Genomic DNA, 19,588 nt, shown 5'->3' on the forward strand with positions numbered 1-19,588 from the left:
TTTAATTTTTATTTTTGATGAAATTCTCTTCTATAACTCAAATGAAAATCTTTATCAGTAAATTCTTTTGATTTCTTGTGTTCTGACTAATTATTAGTATTTAATTGATGCTTTTCCGATGAAGAAAACAACGACGACTATATCGATGATGGCGGCATGATGCTAGAAAGAAAGAAAAAATGAAGGATTAGATGGGGAAGAGTTGTGTCGAGGGGTGGTGGCGAAGGAATTTGCCTGATGAAAATATTGGATTGAGTAGGGAAGACAAATTGGGGAAGATGATGCTAGGGATTTTTTATTTTTTTTTAATATGTTTAAGTTATAATTTTTCTAATGTTGATATCTTCATTTTTTATTGGTCTGCCAAAATAAGTTTCTGGCTTCACGCGCTTCCTTAGATCTATAATACACTCATGATGTCATGTCACCGAAAAGTATTTAATAGGTACAAGTTTTGAACGGTAAAGGTGTTCAATAGGTATAATGTCTAATTGAGGTGTCTAAACGAATTATGTGAAAAACTTTAAGTGTCTGCAGATGACTTAAGCCTAAATAATATGATACATAGCAATATTTTAGTATCGAATAATATAATTATGCATATGTGTACGTAGGAGTGTCCCCTATAACATAGAGCACAAAAAACATTTTTTCAGTCTGATGTTGTTTCACAATCTTTGCCTTTTCTATGTCTATCAATAACTTTCCATCAAACAATCATATAAAGTATACAAAAGAGTGCCTTCAATTTAGAAGTCCTTGAGATCATCGATTGCGAGAAACTGGTGAATGGCCGAAAAGAGTGGCATTTACGGACAATCTCGTCTCAGAGAGTTGCAGATCATTAAGCAAGACATTTGTGCTGACAAAAATATCCCTTCTTTTTATGTTTTTTTTTTCACATTTTTTTTTCTTTTTTCCCCTAAATTTCTTCAACACAAATAACCCCTTAACCCCCACAACCTAAAAACACTCAAATAAAAAAATTAACCTTGAACACACTCACGCCCAAAATAAATATAAACAAAAAACAAAGCCGAACTGCACATTTCAAAATGGAAGTAGAATATATGGAAAATCCAATTGTGCCGCCGTGGCTGGAATTGCCGTCGGAGATTACATCAATGATACTACAGAAGCTTGGGACTATAGATATATTGAAGAATGCCGATAAAGTGTGTACAACTTGGCACCAATTGTGCCAAGAACCAGACATGTGGCAGGTTATCAAATTGCAAAATGCCAACACCGACGATTTCTGGGACAGTAAGGATGCCTTAGAGAAGATATACCATCCAGCTGTGGATCGTAGCCAGGGTCAATTAATTGATATCAGTATTGACTACTATGGCATCGAAAATATGCTCAATTATATGCTCAATTATGTTGCTCAAAGGTTCCATTTTTTAAACCCTAATTTCAAATGTTGCAAATCTATTTCTAGTAATTAACTCTGTATCTTTTCAACAGATCACCTCAGCTCAAACGTCTTGAACTCATATGTTCCTATAATGTCTTCGGCGATGAGTTGAGTGCTTCAGTGAAGAAGTTCCCATTGTTGGAGGAACTGTAGAGAATAGTAGAAGAAAAGTATAATTCGAGAAGCCTTCTGCTAGCCCAAGATCGTTAACTAAGGTCGGAAGATTCAACTAAAGAAGAGAAAGCTAGAAAGGAGAACTTGTTTATGGAAGAAAACTATTTTATTTGAGTTGTTCTTGGTTTTTTCTTTTGTTAATTACAAATGCCTAATGTCATCCCTATTTATACTTATAGGGATGCTTCTAGAAACTATTCTAGCTACATCTACAAGAAATATCTAGATATCCTTATCTTCTAACTATGTAACAAGAATCAAGATATTTCTATATTTTACTATAAATATCTAATTATCTAGATTCTAGAACATCTAGATTTTTTTAAAGTATAAATATCAAAGATATTTACTCTACAAAATTCTGGAAAGTTCTACTAAATGTCTAAGATATTTTTTGTACCTCCAAAAAATCATCTTTATTTTTCACACTCCCCCTTAAAGCGATTTTTTGGAAACTACCTTGCACTTGTCGTGGAAGAACTCAAACGAAGCTTTGAGCCACGTCTTGGTGAAAATCTCGACAGTTTCTTCCAAACTCCTCTTACTTCTTCAAATGATAAAAATTCTTCATTGTCATGTAGATTATCTCCTTGTTGAGTTTTCAGACTCCCCATCCCTTTCTCTTAACTTCTCGACAGTTATTTTATCTAGAGAAACACTATCAATTTCTTGTAAAGTCTCAACACCGACATAGGATCCACTGTCATATTCTCTTATCATCTCCCCGATAGATTTTTTGGCAGCTTCAGAGATTTGAAAAATCATATCGTTTGTCTATGAGACTTAAATATCAACTTCTTCTCTATTTGATCTCCACTTTCTCTATCTGCTTTTAAAATTTCCTCTGAGTCATTAACTGGCCTTGATATTGCAGATGATTGACCAAATACTTCCGCTTCCAATACATCTCCCTCAATGCTTTCACTATAAAGGTCTCCAGTAGCACATGTAGTTTTAGATATTGCTTGTTTAGGATCTTCTTCTTTGATTTCTTCGATAGAAGCTACCATATCACCTCTAAGAACATCCTTAAAAAATTCGTGTTTCGTGCCATCAACATCAACTTCTTGCTTTTCCACGTGATCGACTATATTATATTCTAGATCCTCGATCCAATCTCCTTCAAGATTGAGGGAAATCATGGCATCTATTGCTCGAGCCTCAGCTACTAAACATTGTTCCCACTTTTCTTCTTCTTCAGGAACCTTTTGAGCCATATTGCTCTCCTTGGCTAGGCAATATCTTTTTATGTGTCCTAAATTACCACATCGATAGCATCTCAGAGGCTTCTTACCATAATAGTTAGAAGACTCTTCCTTCTTTCCAGGCGAGGTTGAATCACCTGAGGATCGAGAGTGCAACATATCTCTTGATTTTCCTTTGAAGTTTCTCTTGTCTGCTACAAGAGCATCTCCTTCTCCATCCTTGACAAACACACTAGCCAACTGCTTGGCTAGTAATTCGTGTGACGACAACAAATTTTCAAATTCCTCCAAGGATGGTTGTTGAACCCATCCTTGAATCGATGTCACAAATGGAATATATTTAGGTTTCAACCTACGAATGACTATTCTTCTCATTCGTACTTCAGAAATACCTCTTCCGGATTCAACAAAGATATCTCAGAACATAAGTTCTTAATCTTTAAAAAATACTCGGCAATAGAAAGGTTACCTTGAGTGGTGTTAGCTAATTCATTCTCCAATATCTACAATCGGGCTTCATTCTTCTTGTTGAACAAACGATCAAGGGTCCTCCATATTTCATGAGCTAATTTACACTTTATATTATGATCGAATAAATCGGAAGAGATTGTCCTCTTCAGAATGAACTCCACCGTCGCATTAATCTGCTTCCACTTCTTGTACGCACTGTTATTTTTCGGTCCGTCATCGGGAGGACTTGTGTTATTCCCATTAACAACATCCCACAAATCATCTCCCACAAGGTATGATTCCATACATGTCTTCCATACCTTGTAATTGGACTGATTCAACAACTCCATTGCCAGTCCATTAACACGGCCGCTAAAATCCATATAGACAAACCAATTGAATCTACCACTAACTCGATCTTGAAATAACACCTAGAAACCAACATATGGTTATGTCTCTGATACCATGTAGAGAATAGCAGAAGAAAAGTATAATTCGGGAAGCCTTCTGCTAGCCCAAGATTGTTAACTAAGATCGGAAGATTCAACTAAAAAAGAGGAAGCTAGAAAGGAGAACTTGTTTATGGAAGAAGACTATTTTATTTGAGTTATTCTTGGTTTTTTCTTTTGTTAATTACAAATGCCTAATGTCATCCCTATTTATACTTGTATAGGGATGCCTCTAGAAACTATTCTAGATACATCTACAAGAAATATCTAGATATCCTTATCTTCTAACTATGTAATAAGATTCTAGATATTTCTATATTTTACTATAAATATCTAATTATCTAGAATATCTACATTTTTCTTAAGTACAAAATATCAAAGATAGTTACTCTACAAAATTCTAGAAAGTTCTAATAAATATCTAAGATATTTTTTGTACTTCCAAAAAATCATCTTTATTTTTCACAGGAACTGCACCTTTGCTACATCCAAATCACTAAACAAGGCATTGAAACTATAGGCCGCTCTTGCCGTTATTTAAAGTTGTTTAAGTTGAAAAACCAGATCTATGGATATGAAAAATATGACGGAGAAGCCATAACAATTGCAGAGAACTTGCCTGAACTACACCACCTTCAACTCCTTGGAAATAAGATGGCAAATGAAGGATTGGAAGCTATTCTTAATGGTTGTCGTCACCTTGAATCACTTGATCTACGACGATGTCTTAATGTCCATCTAGGAGGCGATGTTCTCAACAGATCAAATATCTTAGACACTCTCGGGACCGCACCGAAGATTTTGGGTTTGGTATTGAAATGCACAATTTTGAATCATTTGATGAGCATACCTATGAGCAAAATTCTTGTAAGTGTGAACACATAAATTCTTGGTAGCGTGAGTGCATAGAAGGATACACTCATAGGCAGATAATTCACTGGCTTTCTAATCATCGACCTCATCTCGGATGATGATGATTATTATGAATTTTTTTATGCCAACAACTACTCTAATGAAGATGAGATGTTCTTCAAATGTTGAGGCCCTCTATCTTGTTGATGGTAAATTGCATCAATCCTTTAATTTCCTAATTGTCCTTTTTCTCTTTGTCATATTATGAAGTATAATTAGTTGATTGGTTTGTTAAGCCCTAAGAATATGTTAGAACAATTGAACAAGATTAATGATAAAAATATAAGGAATCCAAAACAAAACTTGCTTGGCTTAGAGGCACGTTAATACGTTTCTTGAAGATAGTTGGAGTCTCTCCCACGCGCAATCGGAAGAATAAATAACAAATCTATATTCGGGATTCAACTAAGCCACAAAACAAGTAACATTCAAGAATGTTGCTCTTCTATTCTTGAATGGGTGATTTCACCTTTTGATTAATGTCTCACAAGTGTTTTTCAAGGGAAAGTAGTTTTTTTGAGTGCTTATCTTTTCAGCCAAAAGAAACTTAATTTATAGGACAAAGTTTTGGAAGAAAAAAGACTTTAATTAAATTGTATTTATTATAGGTTCATGAATTAAAAAAGAAAAAACATATCTTCCAAAAAAAAACCATAACGTAGAATTAAAAAGCCTCTTTCAAAAAATCATATAACGTAGAATTAAAACAAAATGAATGTTACAACTCACATTCATGTATTTTGTTATTTCAAAACTTTTAATAGATGAATTTGTTTCAAAATTAATTGAAACACTAACTCTTACAATCCCCCACTTGTTTCAAGAAATTTTTATCTTTGAAAAATCCAAAAATATTTTGAGACATTAATCTAGCAACATGCATCAATAATGGTGTCTTTTGGACTTGAACCATTAGCTAGTGAAGACTTTCTAAATCATTGACTACTTAGTGAATAAATCTTGAACTAAGTGGTTCATTGAATGAAATAGAAAAATACTCCACACATAGCACTTTGTTCCGATGAAAATCAAAATCCTTTGACACCTTACGACCATGTGTCCTGAATCCTTTTAGCCAAGTGCTTTAAGATTTCCCTGCTAAAATCTTATTGAAGCGACCTCCACTTAGCACTTAGTGCAGTGAATTCATCAAGAGTAACTTTGCATACTCCGACAAAATAGTCTATGAATTTCATTAAGAGAAATTAATCTCATTCTCATTTACAACAAAGTATCGGTAAGTCTATCAAGAGTATTCCTACACACTTCAATCAAAATCGATTTATAGACTTATTAAGAGAATATAATCTCATCATTCTCTTTAGGAGGAATATCGAAAAAATTTATCAAGAGTTTTCTTACTTACTCCAACCGAGATCGGTCTTATAAATTTATTAAGAGAAAAGAATCTCAATCATGCACATCTACTTATTTCATTTTATTTGAAAATGGGAATTTTATTGATGTGCGCGCTTCACAATTGTAACTTTACTTGTTTTTCCCTTTGAACCCAAGATTACATCATTAGGTAGGGTTACCATAAAGTACAATTAATTTACAACAGGCTTTATTCCCATCCCATTACAAGTTTCCATCACTAACTCTTTGCCTAACCCTTTAGACAAAGGATCCGCTAAATTAAATCTGGACTTCACATATTGAAGCGATATCACGCCTTCCTCCAATAATCTCCTCACATGATTGTGTTTGAGACAAACTTGTCTCGACTTGCCATTGTAGCAATCACTTGAAGCCCGAAATATAGCCGCTTGATTATCACAATAGATAATTAAAGGTGGCACTGGCTTACTCCACAAAGGAATATCTATCAACATAGATCGCAACTAATCAACTTCTTCTCCAGCAGAAGACATAACTATAAATTCTGACTCCATGGTTGAGTGAGTAATACATGTCTGATTCTTTGATTTCCAAGAGATCGTTGCTCCAGCCAAAGTAAAAATTCAAGCAATAATAGATTTAGAGTCATTCAGATCAGAATTTCAAGTAGCATCGCTATAGCCTTCAAGAACAGCTGGAAATGTAGAATAATGTAGGCCAACATTAATCGTACACTTCAGGTATCTTAAAACACGAATTAAGGCATTCCAATGTTCAATTCCAGGATTACTAGTAAACTTGCTCAAAGTTCCTACTGTGTAACCAATATCCGGCCTGGTAGAATGCATACCATACATAAGACTCCCAACAATCTGAGAATATGTCAGCTAATCAAGAACATTACCAGAGTTCCGCATTAGTTTGATGCTAGGATCAAATGGTGTAGGAGCAGGTTTATCGTCAAAGTGACCAAACCTTTTTAGAACTTTCTCAATATAACTTGATTGAGTAAGAGTCAAGCCATTCGCTGATCTCATGATTTTAATCCCCAAAATTACATTAGCTTCTCCTAGATCTTTCATTTCAAATTGAGAAGCTAGAAAATATTTTGTTTCTTTGACTCTTTCAATATCAGTTCCAAAGATCAACACATCATCTACATAAAGACATATTATAACACCAGATTTTTCTTAAAATTTGCTAAATATGCAAATATCACCACAATTGATTGAGTAGCCATTAGAAATCATTACTCTTCTAAATTTCTCATTCCATTGTTTTGGAGCTTGTTTTAATCCATAAAGAGATTTAAGAAGCTTACAAACTTTGTGTTCTTGACCACGAACGACAAATCCTTCTGGTTGTTTCATGTAAACTTCTTCATCTAGATCTCCATTCAGAAATGTAGTCTTCACATCCATTTGATGAATTACCAGACTATGAATTGTGGCTAAAGCAATCAAAAGTCGAATAGAAGTCATTCGAGCTACAGGTGCAAATGTATCAAAATAATCAATATCTTTCAATTGAGTAAAACCTTTTGCTACCAAACAAACTTTGTACTTTATCTAAGGTACCATCAGATTTCTATTTCTTTCTAAAGATTCATCTACAACCAATAGACTTACATCCAGGAGGGAGGTCTGATAAAATCCATGTATTATTTGACATAATAGAGTGCATTTCATCATCGATAGCTTCACGCCAGAAAGGAGCATCATCTGAAGACATTGCTTCAGCATAACTTTCAGGATCCTTTTCAACTAAATAGACTTGAAAATTAGGTCTAAAGTCTCTTGGTTTGGCTGATATTGCACTACGTCTTGGTTGACTTTCTTCCAAAGGCTCAACTATTTTACTTTTAAGAGAAGATATAGAAGAACTTGTATGTTGTTCCAAAGATTCCTTTTTCTTAGGAAATATATGCTCAAAAAAGTTAGCATGCAACAATTTAATAATTATGTGAGGGCTTGGGGTCTCAAGATTTAAAAATCTATAAGCCTTACTGGTTTGTGAATGACCAATAAATACACAATCTCCTCCTCTATAGCCAATCTTAGTCAAATGTTGATCTGGTAATCTAACATGAGCCAAACAACCCCATACTTTAAAATAATTTATATTTGGCTTTCGATTCTTCCAAAGTTCATATGGAGATGAATCATGTTTCTTGAAAGGAATTCGATTCAAAATATGACATGCAGGAAATAAGGCTTCAGTCCACAAATTTTCAGTGATACCAGATCCATAAAGCATAGAGTTAACCATTTCAATGAAAGTTCTATTTTTCTTTCTGCTACACCATTTTGTTGTGGTGTATAAGACATAGTCAATTGTTTCTCAATGCCTTCTTTTCACAAAATCAATAAAATCTGATTTTAAATATTCTCCACCTCTATCAGATCTAATTGATTTAATCTTCAAACTCAATTTATTTTCAACTTCTGCTTTATATGATTTAAAAGTCTCAAATGCCTCATCTTTTGTTTTTAATGAAAATACATGTGTACACCTTGAGTAATCGTCAATAAAAGTGATAAAATATCTCTTTCCATGACGTGATAAACAATCCATCTCACAAATATCAGTGTGGATTAACTCCAAAAGTGTGGATATCCTTTCAGCAGACTTAAAAGGTTTCTTTGTTATTTTACATTTACTACAAGTAATACATTTAGCAACATGATCCTTTCCATAGTCTTTAATTAATCCATTTTTTCACCTTAAGTTGAATGTATCTAAAATTCATATGACCAAGACGTTCATGCCATAAATCTAAAGACTCCACAACATAAGCAGAAATATTTTCATTTTAAATATTGAGTTTGAACATGTCATTTGTAGCATAACCTTTTCCAACAAACATGTCTTGTTTAGACAAAATAAATTTATCTGCCTCAAAAATTATTTTAAAACCATGCTTCGAAAGAAGCGTACTTGACACCAAGTTCTTTCGAATATCAGGAACATGAAATACATCTATCAATGTGACCATCTTTCCGGAAGTGAATTTCAGTTCAACAGTTCCTTTTCCCACAACCTTAGCAGAGGATGAGTTTCCTATATGCAAAACTTTAACGCCCCCACTAATTCATAAGTCGTGAAAGAATTTCGATTACCTGATATATGATGAGTTGCACCAGTGTCTATCCACCATTCCACTTGATCTCCCGCTACAAATGCTTCCGTGACCATTGTCAGTAGTTCATTTTTTGTATTGTTATTTGCCTTTTCTTTCTTCTTTTCAGCTTTAAGAATTTTACAATCACATGCATAGTGACCAGTTTTATGACAATGATAACATTCATTCGACTTAGAATTGGAATTAGTACGCTTAAATTTTTTACTCTTCTTTGCCTTCAAAAATTTATTATTGGCGGGCTCCTTCTTGATCGATTTTTCTTCAACAAGATGAGCTTTCATGATGGGCTCCTTCTAGATATTATTGTCGCGATATCGTGTCTCTTGTTCAATTTGCAAGTGCTGCAATAATTGTTCAAGAGTCAAATCTTCCTTCTTGTGCAAGAGTTTGCTTCTGTACTCCTTCCAAGATGGAGGAAGTTTTGAAACAATAACACCAACATGAAAATTTTCATCAAGTGCAATTCCAGATATAGCAATTTTATTAGCTATAAGTTGAAATTCTTGTACTTGTTCAGTGATTGACTTGTCATCAACCATTTTGAACTCCATATAATTTGGAACAAGAAATTTCTTTGAACTCGCCTCTTCTGTTAAATGGATAGTTGTAAGAGTATCCCAAATCTCCTTAGCAAATTTGCATTTAATATAATATTGATCATAATATTTATTGGACATTCCTCCAAGAATATAATTCTTGCATAAGTAATCATTATCTTGCCATTTGGCAATTTGTTCTTTAATCAGAGTAGCCTCGTCCGTTGCTACCTCAGAACCAGGTTCGTCAGGACAAGGTTTCTCAAGAACATATGCCAACTTTAATCGTCTTAAAAAGAATTCCATCTTTCCACGCCATCTAGGAAAGTCTTTGCCATCAAATATTTCAAAATTAGGATTAGGCAAAGATGGAACATTGTTTGTTATAGATGTGGATGTCATAGAGACAACTATCTTCAAAATTGTTAGAACAACTGAACAAGAATGATAAAAATATGAGGAATCCAAAACAAAACTTGCTTGGCTTAGAGGCACATTAATACGTTTCTTGAAGATAGTTGCAGTCTCTCCCACGAGCAATCGGAAGAATAAATAACAACTCTATCTTCGGAATTCAACTAAGCCACAAAACAAGTAGCATTCAAGAATGTTGCTCTTCTATTCTTGAATTGGTGATTTCACCTTTTGATTAATGTCTCACAAGTGTTTTTCAAGGGAAAGTCGTTTTTTTGAGTGCTTATCTTTTCAGCCAAAAGAAACTCAATTTATAGGACAAGGTTTTGGAAGAAAAAAGACTTTAATTAAATTGTATTTATTAAAGGTTCATGAATTAAAAAAGAAAAACTTATCTTCCAAAAAAAACCATAACGTAGAATTAAAAAGCCTCTTTCAAAAAATCATATAACGTAGAATTAAAACAAAATGAATGTTACAACTCACATTCATGTATTTTGTTATTTCAAAACTTTTAACGGATGAATGTATTTCAAAATTAATTGAAACACTAAATATAAAGGTATCTTTTTCGGCACTTTCTAAGTAACTGGAGATGATGAATCATTGTATAAGGAATAAAGCTGGCTTGTTGGGTAAAAAATCTATAGCAGCTTGATCCTATAGAACGAGAGTTACCTTGCGATATCTGGGTTGCAGCATGTTATATTTTTGTCATTTTAAGTTTTGTGTTGTTGCCTCGTTTACAGATGTGTCAACTATACGAACACTTGAGTGACTAGAGTCTGAACATTGTATCACAATGCCCACGCTTTACCAAACTCTTTGATATAGGATGGTTTTGGGAATGACTAAACTTGAGGATCTGATTATAGAAAAGTTGACAAAGTGACTTCTTTCTCCGTCTTTCTGGAATCTTTTCTAATAGGCATAAAACAGACACCTTAACTTGGCCTCAATTGGCAACTAAACACTCCAACATTGAGAATGCATATCTAGACACCTCAATTCGTTCCCACTGTGTCTTGACTCTCGTGGACATCCAACAACACATAAATTTTGGAGGTGTCTAGATGATCATTCTATAAGTTGGAGTGTTCAACTCACACAGTGGAAACAAGTTGAATTGTCTAGATTTGCACCCTCAAAGTTGGAGTGTTGAGTTGTCAACAGAGTCCAAGTTAAGGTGTCTATCTATGTATTATGTCTTTGCAATAATATCATGACAAGCTGACCCAATTCAAGATATTTGTTACTCCGTCTGCTGAGATTATTGTTTTATAGAAGGAAAAAAACTGGAATATACTGCCTGATCCTATAGAGCTTGCCTCGCGATATCTAGATTGCAGCATGTTTAGTCGCTAACCTCTGTGTTGTTGCCTCGTGCTGCACAAGCACTCGAGCAAGTACGTTATTGTATCACCATTCCCTTGCTTAACTGTGCTTTCTCGTGTAATATGGACTAAACTTGAGGATATTTGAAGGGGGAGAAATTGTCAAAATGACTGTTTTCTTTGCTCCTGCTAGAATATTTTGTAACAGCATGATATGATGACCTGAAGCCAACTGAAGATGTTATGTTTCTACTTCTCTGCTAACTGCTAAGATTGGTGAGATGTGAAGGGTCGAATTCTAATACAAATACATAAAACAGTTCAAGAGATTTTTCTGTTGTTTTTTGCCAATTTTTATTGCAGTGTGAAACAATTATCATAAATCTTGTGATTCAAAGATGGAAAAATTACATAATTAGGCAAACATGCGATATGTATTTACTATATATAACCATAATTTAAAAGAACTACAATTTGTAGCTACAATTAGTGTTATATAGTAAATTTCTCTCTCTTCTATCCCTCGCCTCTCACCGGACTCTCACTTGTCTCTCTCCCTCCTTCTTCCCTCTCTGGCTCACCTCCTCTATCTCGCTCTCTATGTAATACAAATACAAATGGAAACAATTGTTGAAACAATTACAAATGGTAACTGTCAATTATACGTAACATTTTCAGTGATGCAAAATACAAATGAGATTTTTCAATATAATGATACAGATGCTTGTCTATGATTCAAGGAAACATATGGTAACAAATACAGTTGTACAAATCAAAGTGGTATTCATTGATACAAATTGTATTGGGATATAAATTGTATTCATGAATACAATTGATTTGTATCAATGAATACAATACTTTTTTATACAAATCAATATAGTGCATGATAATTAATTATCAGTCATACAAATCAATTGTATCTCTCTCGCTCTCTCTTCCTTCACGCAATCTCGCTAGTTTTTGATATAACTACCAGGCTTCACCTTCTGAGGGGTAAAGGAAACACAAAAAGTTTGGGGAAAATGCACAAGTACCCCCAACCTATGCCCGAAATCTCAAAGACACACTTATACTATACTAAGGTCCTATTACCCCGCCCCCCTCCCGAACTTATTTTATAAATAATTTTCTACCCCTTTTCGGCCTACGTGGCACTATCTTCTAGGCCCAGAGCGTGTTGACAATTTTTTCAAGCTATCTGGTTGATAGTATCACGTAGGCTGAAAAGAGGTAAAAAATTATTTATAAAATAAGTTCGAGGGATAATAGGACCTTAGTATAGTGTAAGTGTCTCTGGGATTTCGGGCTTCGATTGGGGGTACTTAGGCATTTTCCCAAAAGTTTGTTGTCTCCTCAGGGTTAAAAGGAAATTGATTAACAATCAGTTGCACTGTTCGGGGCTGATTAACAGCACATTCTTTTGGTGCTTCACTTCCAAGGGACTAAGCAATGTCTACCACTTTCTTTCAGTGGAAAGTGACCATAAAGGCTCGTATCCTCTCATTGATGAACTAAAAATAATAAGTAATTTGTATTTAATATGATTATGGAAAATGCATAAGTACCCCCAACCTATGCCCGAAATCTCAAAGACACACTTATACTATACTAAGGTCCTATTACCCCGCCCCCCTCCCGAACTTATTTTATAAATAATTTTCTACCCCTTTTCGGCCTACGTGGCACTATCTTCTAGGCCCAGAGCGTGTTGACAATTTTTTCAAGCTATCTGGTTGATAGTATCACGTAGGCTGAAAAGAGGTAAAAAATTATTTATAAAATAAGTTCGAGGGATAATAGGACCTTAGTATAGTGTAAGTGTCTCTGGGATTTCGGGCTTCGATTGGGGGTACTTAGGCATTTTCCCAAAAGTTTGTTGTCTCCTCAGGGTTAAAAGGAAATTGATTAACAATCAGTTGCACTGTTCGGGGCTGATTAACAGCACATTCTTTTGGTGCTTCACTTCCAAGGGACTAAGCAATGTCTACCACTTTCTTTCAGTGGAAAGTGACCATAAAGGCTCGTATCCTCTCATTGATAGAATGCTTTATAGCATTTTCACAGATAAAATTCTAAACTACCTGAAAACTTGGACTATGACTTGGTGGACTGGTCAGTGGTCACAAGTATAACAGCAACATGAGATACATGCAATAAGATAGGCTCTATCACAAGTGAGACGTCGACATCACATCAAGGGGTTCTACTCTATGAAGCTCATATAAAATATAGGATAACAAGTAAATACAGATACTATTGAGAAACTCTAATGCTATTGAGTAATCAGGTAAGCGGAGAACTCCAGGAAAGAAACCTCCCTCCAATTCTTTCTTTAGAAAAGAAATGAAGTAGGAGATAACACCTACTTTACCTGTGCAAAAAGTGGTGGGAGAGTTCAAACTGGTTTTCAACTTTAAATTTTCATAGAATAAAAAGACCAGGATTGCACAAAATGAATAGAAATTACAAAACATTAGAGCAAGCTTTCTTCCATGACTATTAGAGAATAAACATTGTTACTTAACATGAAGAACTACTAACAAGTCCTTGGATATGGTCTTCAGATATGGAAATGAGCCATTAAAATTATGTGACTCAAACCTCCTGGTCTGTTCGTCCTCATTTGTGTACCTAGACAGCAACTACTGTAGGAAAGAATTCACTATATTAACTTGTTATTTTCCTTAGATGGAAGCAGGAAACCAAGGAATTGATTGTGGATAAAATAAAAAGATTATGACTTTTCAATACAAGGAACAACTCAGTACATAGCAAATGTTACAATGTGGTACATGCCGACAATAAAAAGATGTTTCAAAGATCTGATCATTTATCTCCTCACATTAAGGTGAGTACAATCACTTGTTAAACATCTTTTACCAACAATTACAAAAAGTTTACTCATATAGTCTACTTGATAGTGACAACATGAATCAAAGCAACACAAGCTGAACTATTTTATGAATGAAAATAAATTGAGAGCACAAAATAGTTCATCTGAACGTCTTACAACAAAAAAGAAATAATAAGCACGCAATTGAGACTAGAAAAGCAGACTTTGAACAAAAGATATGACTGAAGCTTTTTCACTTTCCTATGGGCTTAAATGGTATCCTGAACATCGTGTTAGAAGCATTTGGGTGGAAGCCGACTCTTTACTTATTGTGAATGTTCATGTGAGTTGCAAAACCATCTTGGGAATCTGAACCTTATATAGAAAAGATTAAGGAGTTGACTCATAAGTTGAGGTGACGGAGAAGCGATTTGTGTGGCTGATTCTTTAGTTCGATACAATCACCTAGTGGATGTAGAGAAAAACATTTTCAACTTTAACTCACTATGAAGAGAAGCTAGAGGGAAGCTCTTTTCCTTCATAATTGAAAAGAAAGCCCAATAGCTTATCTCCAATAATGCAACCAGATGAACTTCCCAGTTTGATCCTTCAGTCAGTTCACATGTTACTTGTCTCACTTTTTCTCCATTTTAGCTCTTATGGAAGCAACGTACACGGAAGCAGTCTCCACAAATTAGAAGCTATTGTTGAAAAACTCATTAAGTACTTAAGCTAGCTTCAAATTGCAAATGGGAGTCCTTGCTTTGTTTATACATTAAGGATTATCTCTTACACTTTTGTCAAACATTGAACCTCCTTAATTTTCTCTACACTTGAGGATTGAACTGATACAAGTCTCACTTTTTTTTTAACTACTAGGAGGGTCTAAATTAAAAAGATATTCTGATAAGAAATGTTAATTTATCATCTTCCTCATCCACTAATAGTTGTTTGAAATGAATAACATGAAGTAACAAATATAAAGGTCTAAAAGAAACTTACTCCAAATGCAACATTGTACCAGTCAATGACCAATGTCTCAAGATCCAGTGAGCTCTGTAGAAAGCAGCAAATTCCAGGGAAGTCCAACTGTTCAGATTCCACAGCAAGTTCTAAGAACTTCCGGCTTGATGGTTGAAACTCCCACCCTTTCAACTCCAAGATGGACAAGCACTTACAAACAAAATAGACAAACCAAAATATGTCAAAACAAGGATATATGACATTCTTAATAAATGAAATGCAAATTGTAGAATAATTCATAAAAACAACTTTGACTTATACAACTGTTTTGCCGCATATGGTTGGTTTGAGAATCCAAAGATGGACCGATGAACACTTGGGAAAGCCCATTAACATGACTAAATAGTTTAACATGTTTTTCTAAAAATTGCAATTTTTTTCTTCTCACAATTAATCTTCCAATATTTTGCTCAAAAGATCTTGTTTCAACTTAGATTATCCCAAGTAGTGGCACTATTAATGTTACTAACTTACTATAGTGATGATTCAATAGCAAATAAAAAGTCCCTAAAAAGGATCTGAATTTTGGACAGTGAAGAGTATGAATATACCTCGATGCACCAGGATCCCAAGTTAAGATTCTCGACATGGGCAATGCTGTCAAGAAGTTCCTTAAAAAACCTAAATTCCTTTTCCATGTTTTGCTCTTCGTCCTCAAAACCAAAATCTAAAAAAGCACCGCAATAACAAGTGATGCCACATTTATGATGTGTATCTCACTGCACAACCCCAAAATTTGCAATTTTTGAATATAAGGGGCTAATAATTCGAGCCAAAGGTCATAATTCTCATTTCTATAGTTGTGTATAATAAATTCTCTCTTCACAGAGCTTATTTCCAAACGATGTATGCCTGAAATTTTTTCCAATTCCAAGTACTCCAAGTTCGGGCAACCGGATAATACCTTTTCCATGACACCATCTGTGAATTCAATGTAAACAATTGAAAGAGAAACGACTCCAGTTAACATTGCCAAAAGGGTTCAATTGGCAACTCCATATAACCAAATTCCTCAATGACGCATTTTTATATGCAAATTAAGGAAACTCATATCTTCGGTTATTTGTAAAAAGTTCCAAGTGTAAGATCTTCAACGTTAGCAAGTTTGGTGGCAAAATGAACCCATATATCAACATCTTTAGCATAACGCTCCTCGTACTTACGATACCACACTCTGAGTTTTCTCGCAAGACCTCCAATAATAAAGTTCTCTGTGGATAGAAACTAGGTAATCACGAGTGTCATTTTCACTAACCGAGAAGTTTAATTCGAGTGATGTTGGAACAAATTTCCAGAGAAATTGTCATCGTTCAGACAATACACTGGTTCTCACAACTTCTTTATTTTTCGGCAACATAGAGAGGATGTGAAGTAGGATTGAATCGGGCAAATCGTTGAGTCGGTCTCCTCCCGCCATGAGTTTCCTTTGCATTTCCATGGAGTACAACTAGTACTATGTCTTCAAGGTGGAGGGTTTGTGGAGGTGTTGATTGGGTCAACGAAATCGGGTAAGTACTCGGTAATTTAGGCTGATTTCCCTAAACCAAATATATAGTTGGCAAAAAAAAAACATAAATAGAGAACTTTTAAAGAACTATTACATATACATGTAAACATTAATTGATTATCAATTATGACATATAAAACATTAACTTCTTTTTTTTTTTATAAAGTTAAAGTTGTATTCTTCGGCATTAAGGGTATGCTGGCTACCTCCAAAAAGTTACAATATAAAACCATAATTACATAGATCCTAGGAAATCTACCAACTGTTCTACTTCTTCTATACCATCTTCTTTACACCAAAAAAACAACATGTTAATGCAATTTTCTTTAACTTTCTGAATAGAGTTGGTAATATTCTCATGACACCTAAGGTTTCTTTCTCTCCAAATAACCCACCAGGCACAAGTAGGTACTATAGACCACCATCTTTTTTGGGTCTTGCCCCCTCCCCCTCCTCTTCCAGCAGCTCAAAAGATCAGCAGTATGTTCTGGCATCACCCAAGGCTCTTGAGAAATGTTGAGAACCATGCGCCACATCTGGCTAGTAACCCTACAGTGTAGGAATAAGTGGTTGTTAGTTTCTTTCTTCTCATGACAAAAAAAACATCTGGAAGCCTCTTTTCTTGATTTTTCCTGAGTGAGACATGCCCTTCTGATGACCAACCAAGTGAAGCATTTCACCTTGGTTGGGGTGTTGCCCTTCCATATTTGTTTCCATGGACCAAGAATTCCCCCAGAGTGAGTCATGACCTCTCTCTTATACAGTCTACGCACAGAATGCTTACCATCAGAGTTATGTTTCCATCTTATACTATCTGCTTCTGTAGTAAGGCCCGTGAATTCATCCAATTTGAGTAGCAGTTCAACAATTCTATCCATTTCCTAATCATTTAGTTTCTCGTGAAAGTGAGGTTCCATCCCTGAGGGGACCAAATCTCAGCAATTTTAGCCTCAGGATTGGTACAAAAAGAAAAAAAGATCCGGGAAGACCGAGTTTAAACACTCTTGCCCAATCCACTTGTCCTTCCAAAAAAATATTTCCCATAAATTTCTGATTGATCTCCAAACTGATACCCCATACGTGCTATCTACTACATTAGACACCCACTCCTCCATCTGCCCATACTTGTTGAGAATTGCTTTCCTCCATAATGCCTGATCTTCAACCACAAATTTCCAAAGCCATTTAGAAAGTAAACTTTTGTTCTGGACCCTTAGATTTTTTATCCCAAGACCTCATGTCTTCTTACTTAGTAAGGATGTCTGCCATTTAACTAAGTGTATTTTTTTTCCCTTCTTTGTTCCCCGACCATAGAAAATCACACTTTAATTTATCCAGCCTCTCTTCTACCTTTCCTGGTAAAGGGAAAAGTGACATAACATATGTAGGCAACGCATCCAAAACTGAATTGATCAGAGTGACTCTTCCTCCCAGAGATAGATAGTTTGCCTTCCAATTAGCCAACCTCTTCTCTATCTTCTCAATGATTCCATCCCAAATCTCAAGCTCCTTGTGATTATTTCCCAAAGGCATTCCCAGGTAAGTAGTTGGTAAGTGCTCTATCTTACATTGCAAGATGCTTGCCAACAGCTGAATATTTGCCACTTCCTTGATTTGGAAGATGCTGCTTTTCCCCCAGTTCACAGCCAGTCCGGAGATGGCCTCAAAAAATACACCAAAACAACTCTAATGTAACTAACTTGTTCTGCCTTTGCATCGCAAAATATTAGTGTGTCATCTGCATATAAAAGGTGACATATTTGTAAATTGACCCCTGATTGATTACCAATGTTGAAACCCTTTATCCAGTTGTTATGTTTTAATATATAAAGAAACAATCTACATAAATTACCTAAACAAGGATAATAATTAAAGATCAATTCCATTAATCAAGAATCCATAAATCCTTGTGTTCTTTCCTACAAATTTCATCACTTAAGTTAGTAGATACTACATTTCTTCAAAATGGAACTATAAAGAAACATACACATATTATATCTATTTCAAACTGACCAAGCTTGCATCACTTGATTAGTAGAGGAAAATCTTGGTTGTAAATGTAGTTTAGTCGTAAACTCATTATCATATGAAGAATAAGAAATGTTTAGATTTGGAGAGAACTTATTCATACATACTGATATGTAATGAACCATTAAATTATTCTCAAAACATTGAGAACAAATTCACATGCTTACCACAAGAAGCAAGAGATAGGCATTACCTCTTTAAACTATTATATCCAAATTGTCATTAAAATTCACATATACTATTTTAATTGACACTTACAAAATTATTAATTTAATATTTAATTACATACTTGTAACACCAATTTCACATATGATATCATTCTAGAGTTACAATTATTTGAAATTAGATAAAGTATTTCTTTTTAGCTATTCAACTCCATTTTCCTATATGTTGTGCATATCTTTTTGGTTTGCATTTGCAAAAAGAATTGAGAGATATGACATGATGACTGATTTTATTTTCAATATGAAAGTTTTTTTTCTATTCTCCTAAAAAAGAAATATGTTTTTTTCTCTCTTCAAAGATTCAACTTATTCATGCTCTCTCTTTATCAAAATAAAATAAAATTGTATTCATGCTCTCTTCCCTTGCAAGCTCTCCATCTCTCATTTTGATTTCTCCCCAAGCATGAAGCTCTTCAATCGACTTCCTGAGGAATGTTTTATAAGAATTTGAGCTCCATATTGATCTTATTTTTTTCAAACAAAAGTTCTTATTTTTTGGGTAATAAAATTTAGGATTTTATAAAGAATAGTTATTATTTCGCAATTTTCTAATAGTGGTATTAGCTTCCTTTGAAGCTCAATCTATTGAAAGTGGC

General features: G+C 34.6%; 3 protein-coding genes across 4 annotated transcripts; 1 reads left to right on the plus strand and 2 right to left on the minus strand.

Moving 5' to 3' along the window:
• Nucleotides 1-1,055: 1,055 nt before the first annotated feature.
• LOC107061505 (F-box protein SKIP19-like) lies at nucleotides 1,056-1,573 on the plus strand. The gene is made up of 2 exons (XM_015310818.1): nucleotides 1,056-1,396; nucleotides 1,471-1,573. Exons 1-2 carry the CDS (start codon nucleotides 1,056-1,058, stop codon nucleotides 1,571-1,573), a joined length of 444 nt encoding a protein of 147 aa, XP_015166304.1.
• A 7,813-nt stretch (nucleotides 1,574-9,386) lies between these two features.
• LOC107061506 (uncharacterized) lies at nucleotides 9,387-10,031 on the minus strand. The gene has a single exon (XM_015310819.1). It carries the CDS (start codon nucleotides 10,029-10,031, stop codon nucleotides 9,387-9,389), a length of 645 nt encoding a protein of 214 aa, XP_015166305.1.
• A 3,586-nt stretch (nucleotides 10,032-13,617) lies between these two features.
• On the minus strand, nucleotides 13,618-16,184 carry LOC107061512 (uncharacterized). Of its 2 annotated transcripts, XM_015310837.1 has the most exons (3): nucleotides 15,495-16,184; nucleotides 15,213-15,383; nucleotides 13,641-14,019 (listed from the first exon to the last, which is right to left on the minus strand). In XM_015310837.1, exons 1-3 carry the CDS (start codon nucleotides 15,585-15,587, stop codon nucleotides 13,894-13,896), a joined length of 390 nt encoding a protein of 129 aa, XP_015166323.1. In that variant the 5' UTR covers nucleotides 15,588-16,184; the 3' UTR covers nucleotides 13,641-13,893. The 2 variants fall into 2 exon arrangements, 1 of the variants encoding a protein (XP_015166323.1); XR_001474024.1 differs by having other exon boundaries at nucleotides 13,618-14,022; nucleotides 15,213-16,184.
• Between the last annotated feature and the right edge of the window lie 3,404 nt (nucleotides 16,185-19,588).

This window comes from Solanum tuberosum, unplaced genomic scaffold (assembly GCF_000226075.1).
Source record: "Solanum tuberosum cultivar DM 1-3 516 R44 unplaced genomic scaffold, SolTub_3.0 scf00147, whole genome shotgun sequence".
Classification (NCBI taxonomy): Eukaryota; Viridiplantae; Streptophyta; class Magnoliopsida; order Solanales; family Solanaceae; genus Solanum; species Solanum tuberosum.

Bases quoted from the DNA above. Each gene is read 5' to 3' on its own strand.
- LOC107061506 (XM_015310819.1), bottom strand. From the start codon at position 10,031: ATGACATCCACATCTATAACAAACAATGTTCCATCTTTGCCTAATCCT.
- LOC107061512 (XM_015310837.1), bottom strand. From the start codon at position 15,587: ATGTTAAACTATTTAGTCATGTTAATGGGCTTTCCCAAGTGTTCATCG. The intron at 15,384-15,494 runs GTATAAGTCAAA...TTTGTTTGTAAG, and splicing joins CCATATGCGGCAAAACAGTT to TGCTTGTCCATCTTGGAGTT. The intron at 14,020-15,212 runs GTAAGTTTCTTT...TTCCTACAGTAG, and splicing joins GGTACAATGTTGCATTTGGA to TTGCTGTCTAGGTACACAAA.
- LOC107061505 (XM_015310818.1), top strand. From the start codon at position 1,056: ATGGAAGTAGAATATATGGAAAATCCAATTGTGCCGCCGTGGCTGGAA. The intron at 1,397-1,470 runs GTTCCATTTTTT...TCTTTTCAACAG, and splicing joins CTCAATTATGTTGCTCAAAG to ATCACCTCAGCTCAAACGTC.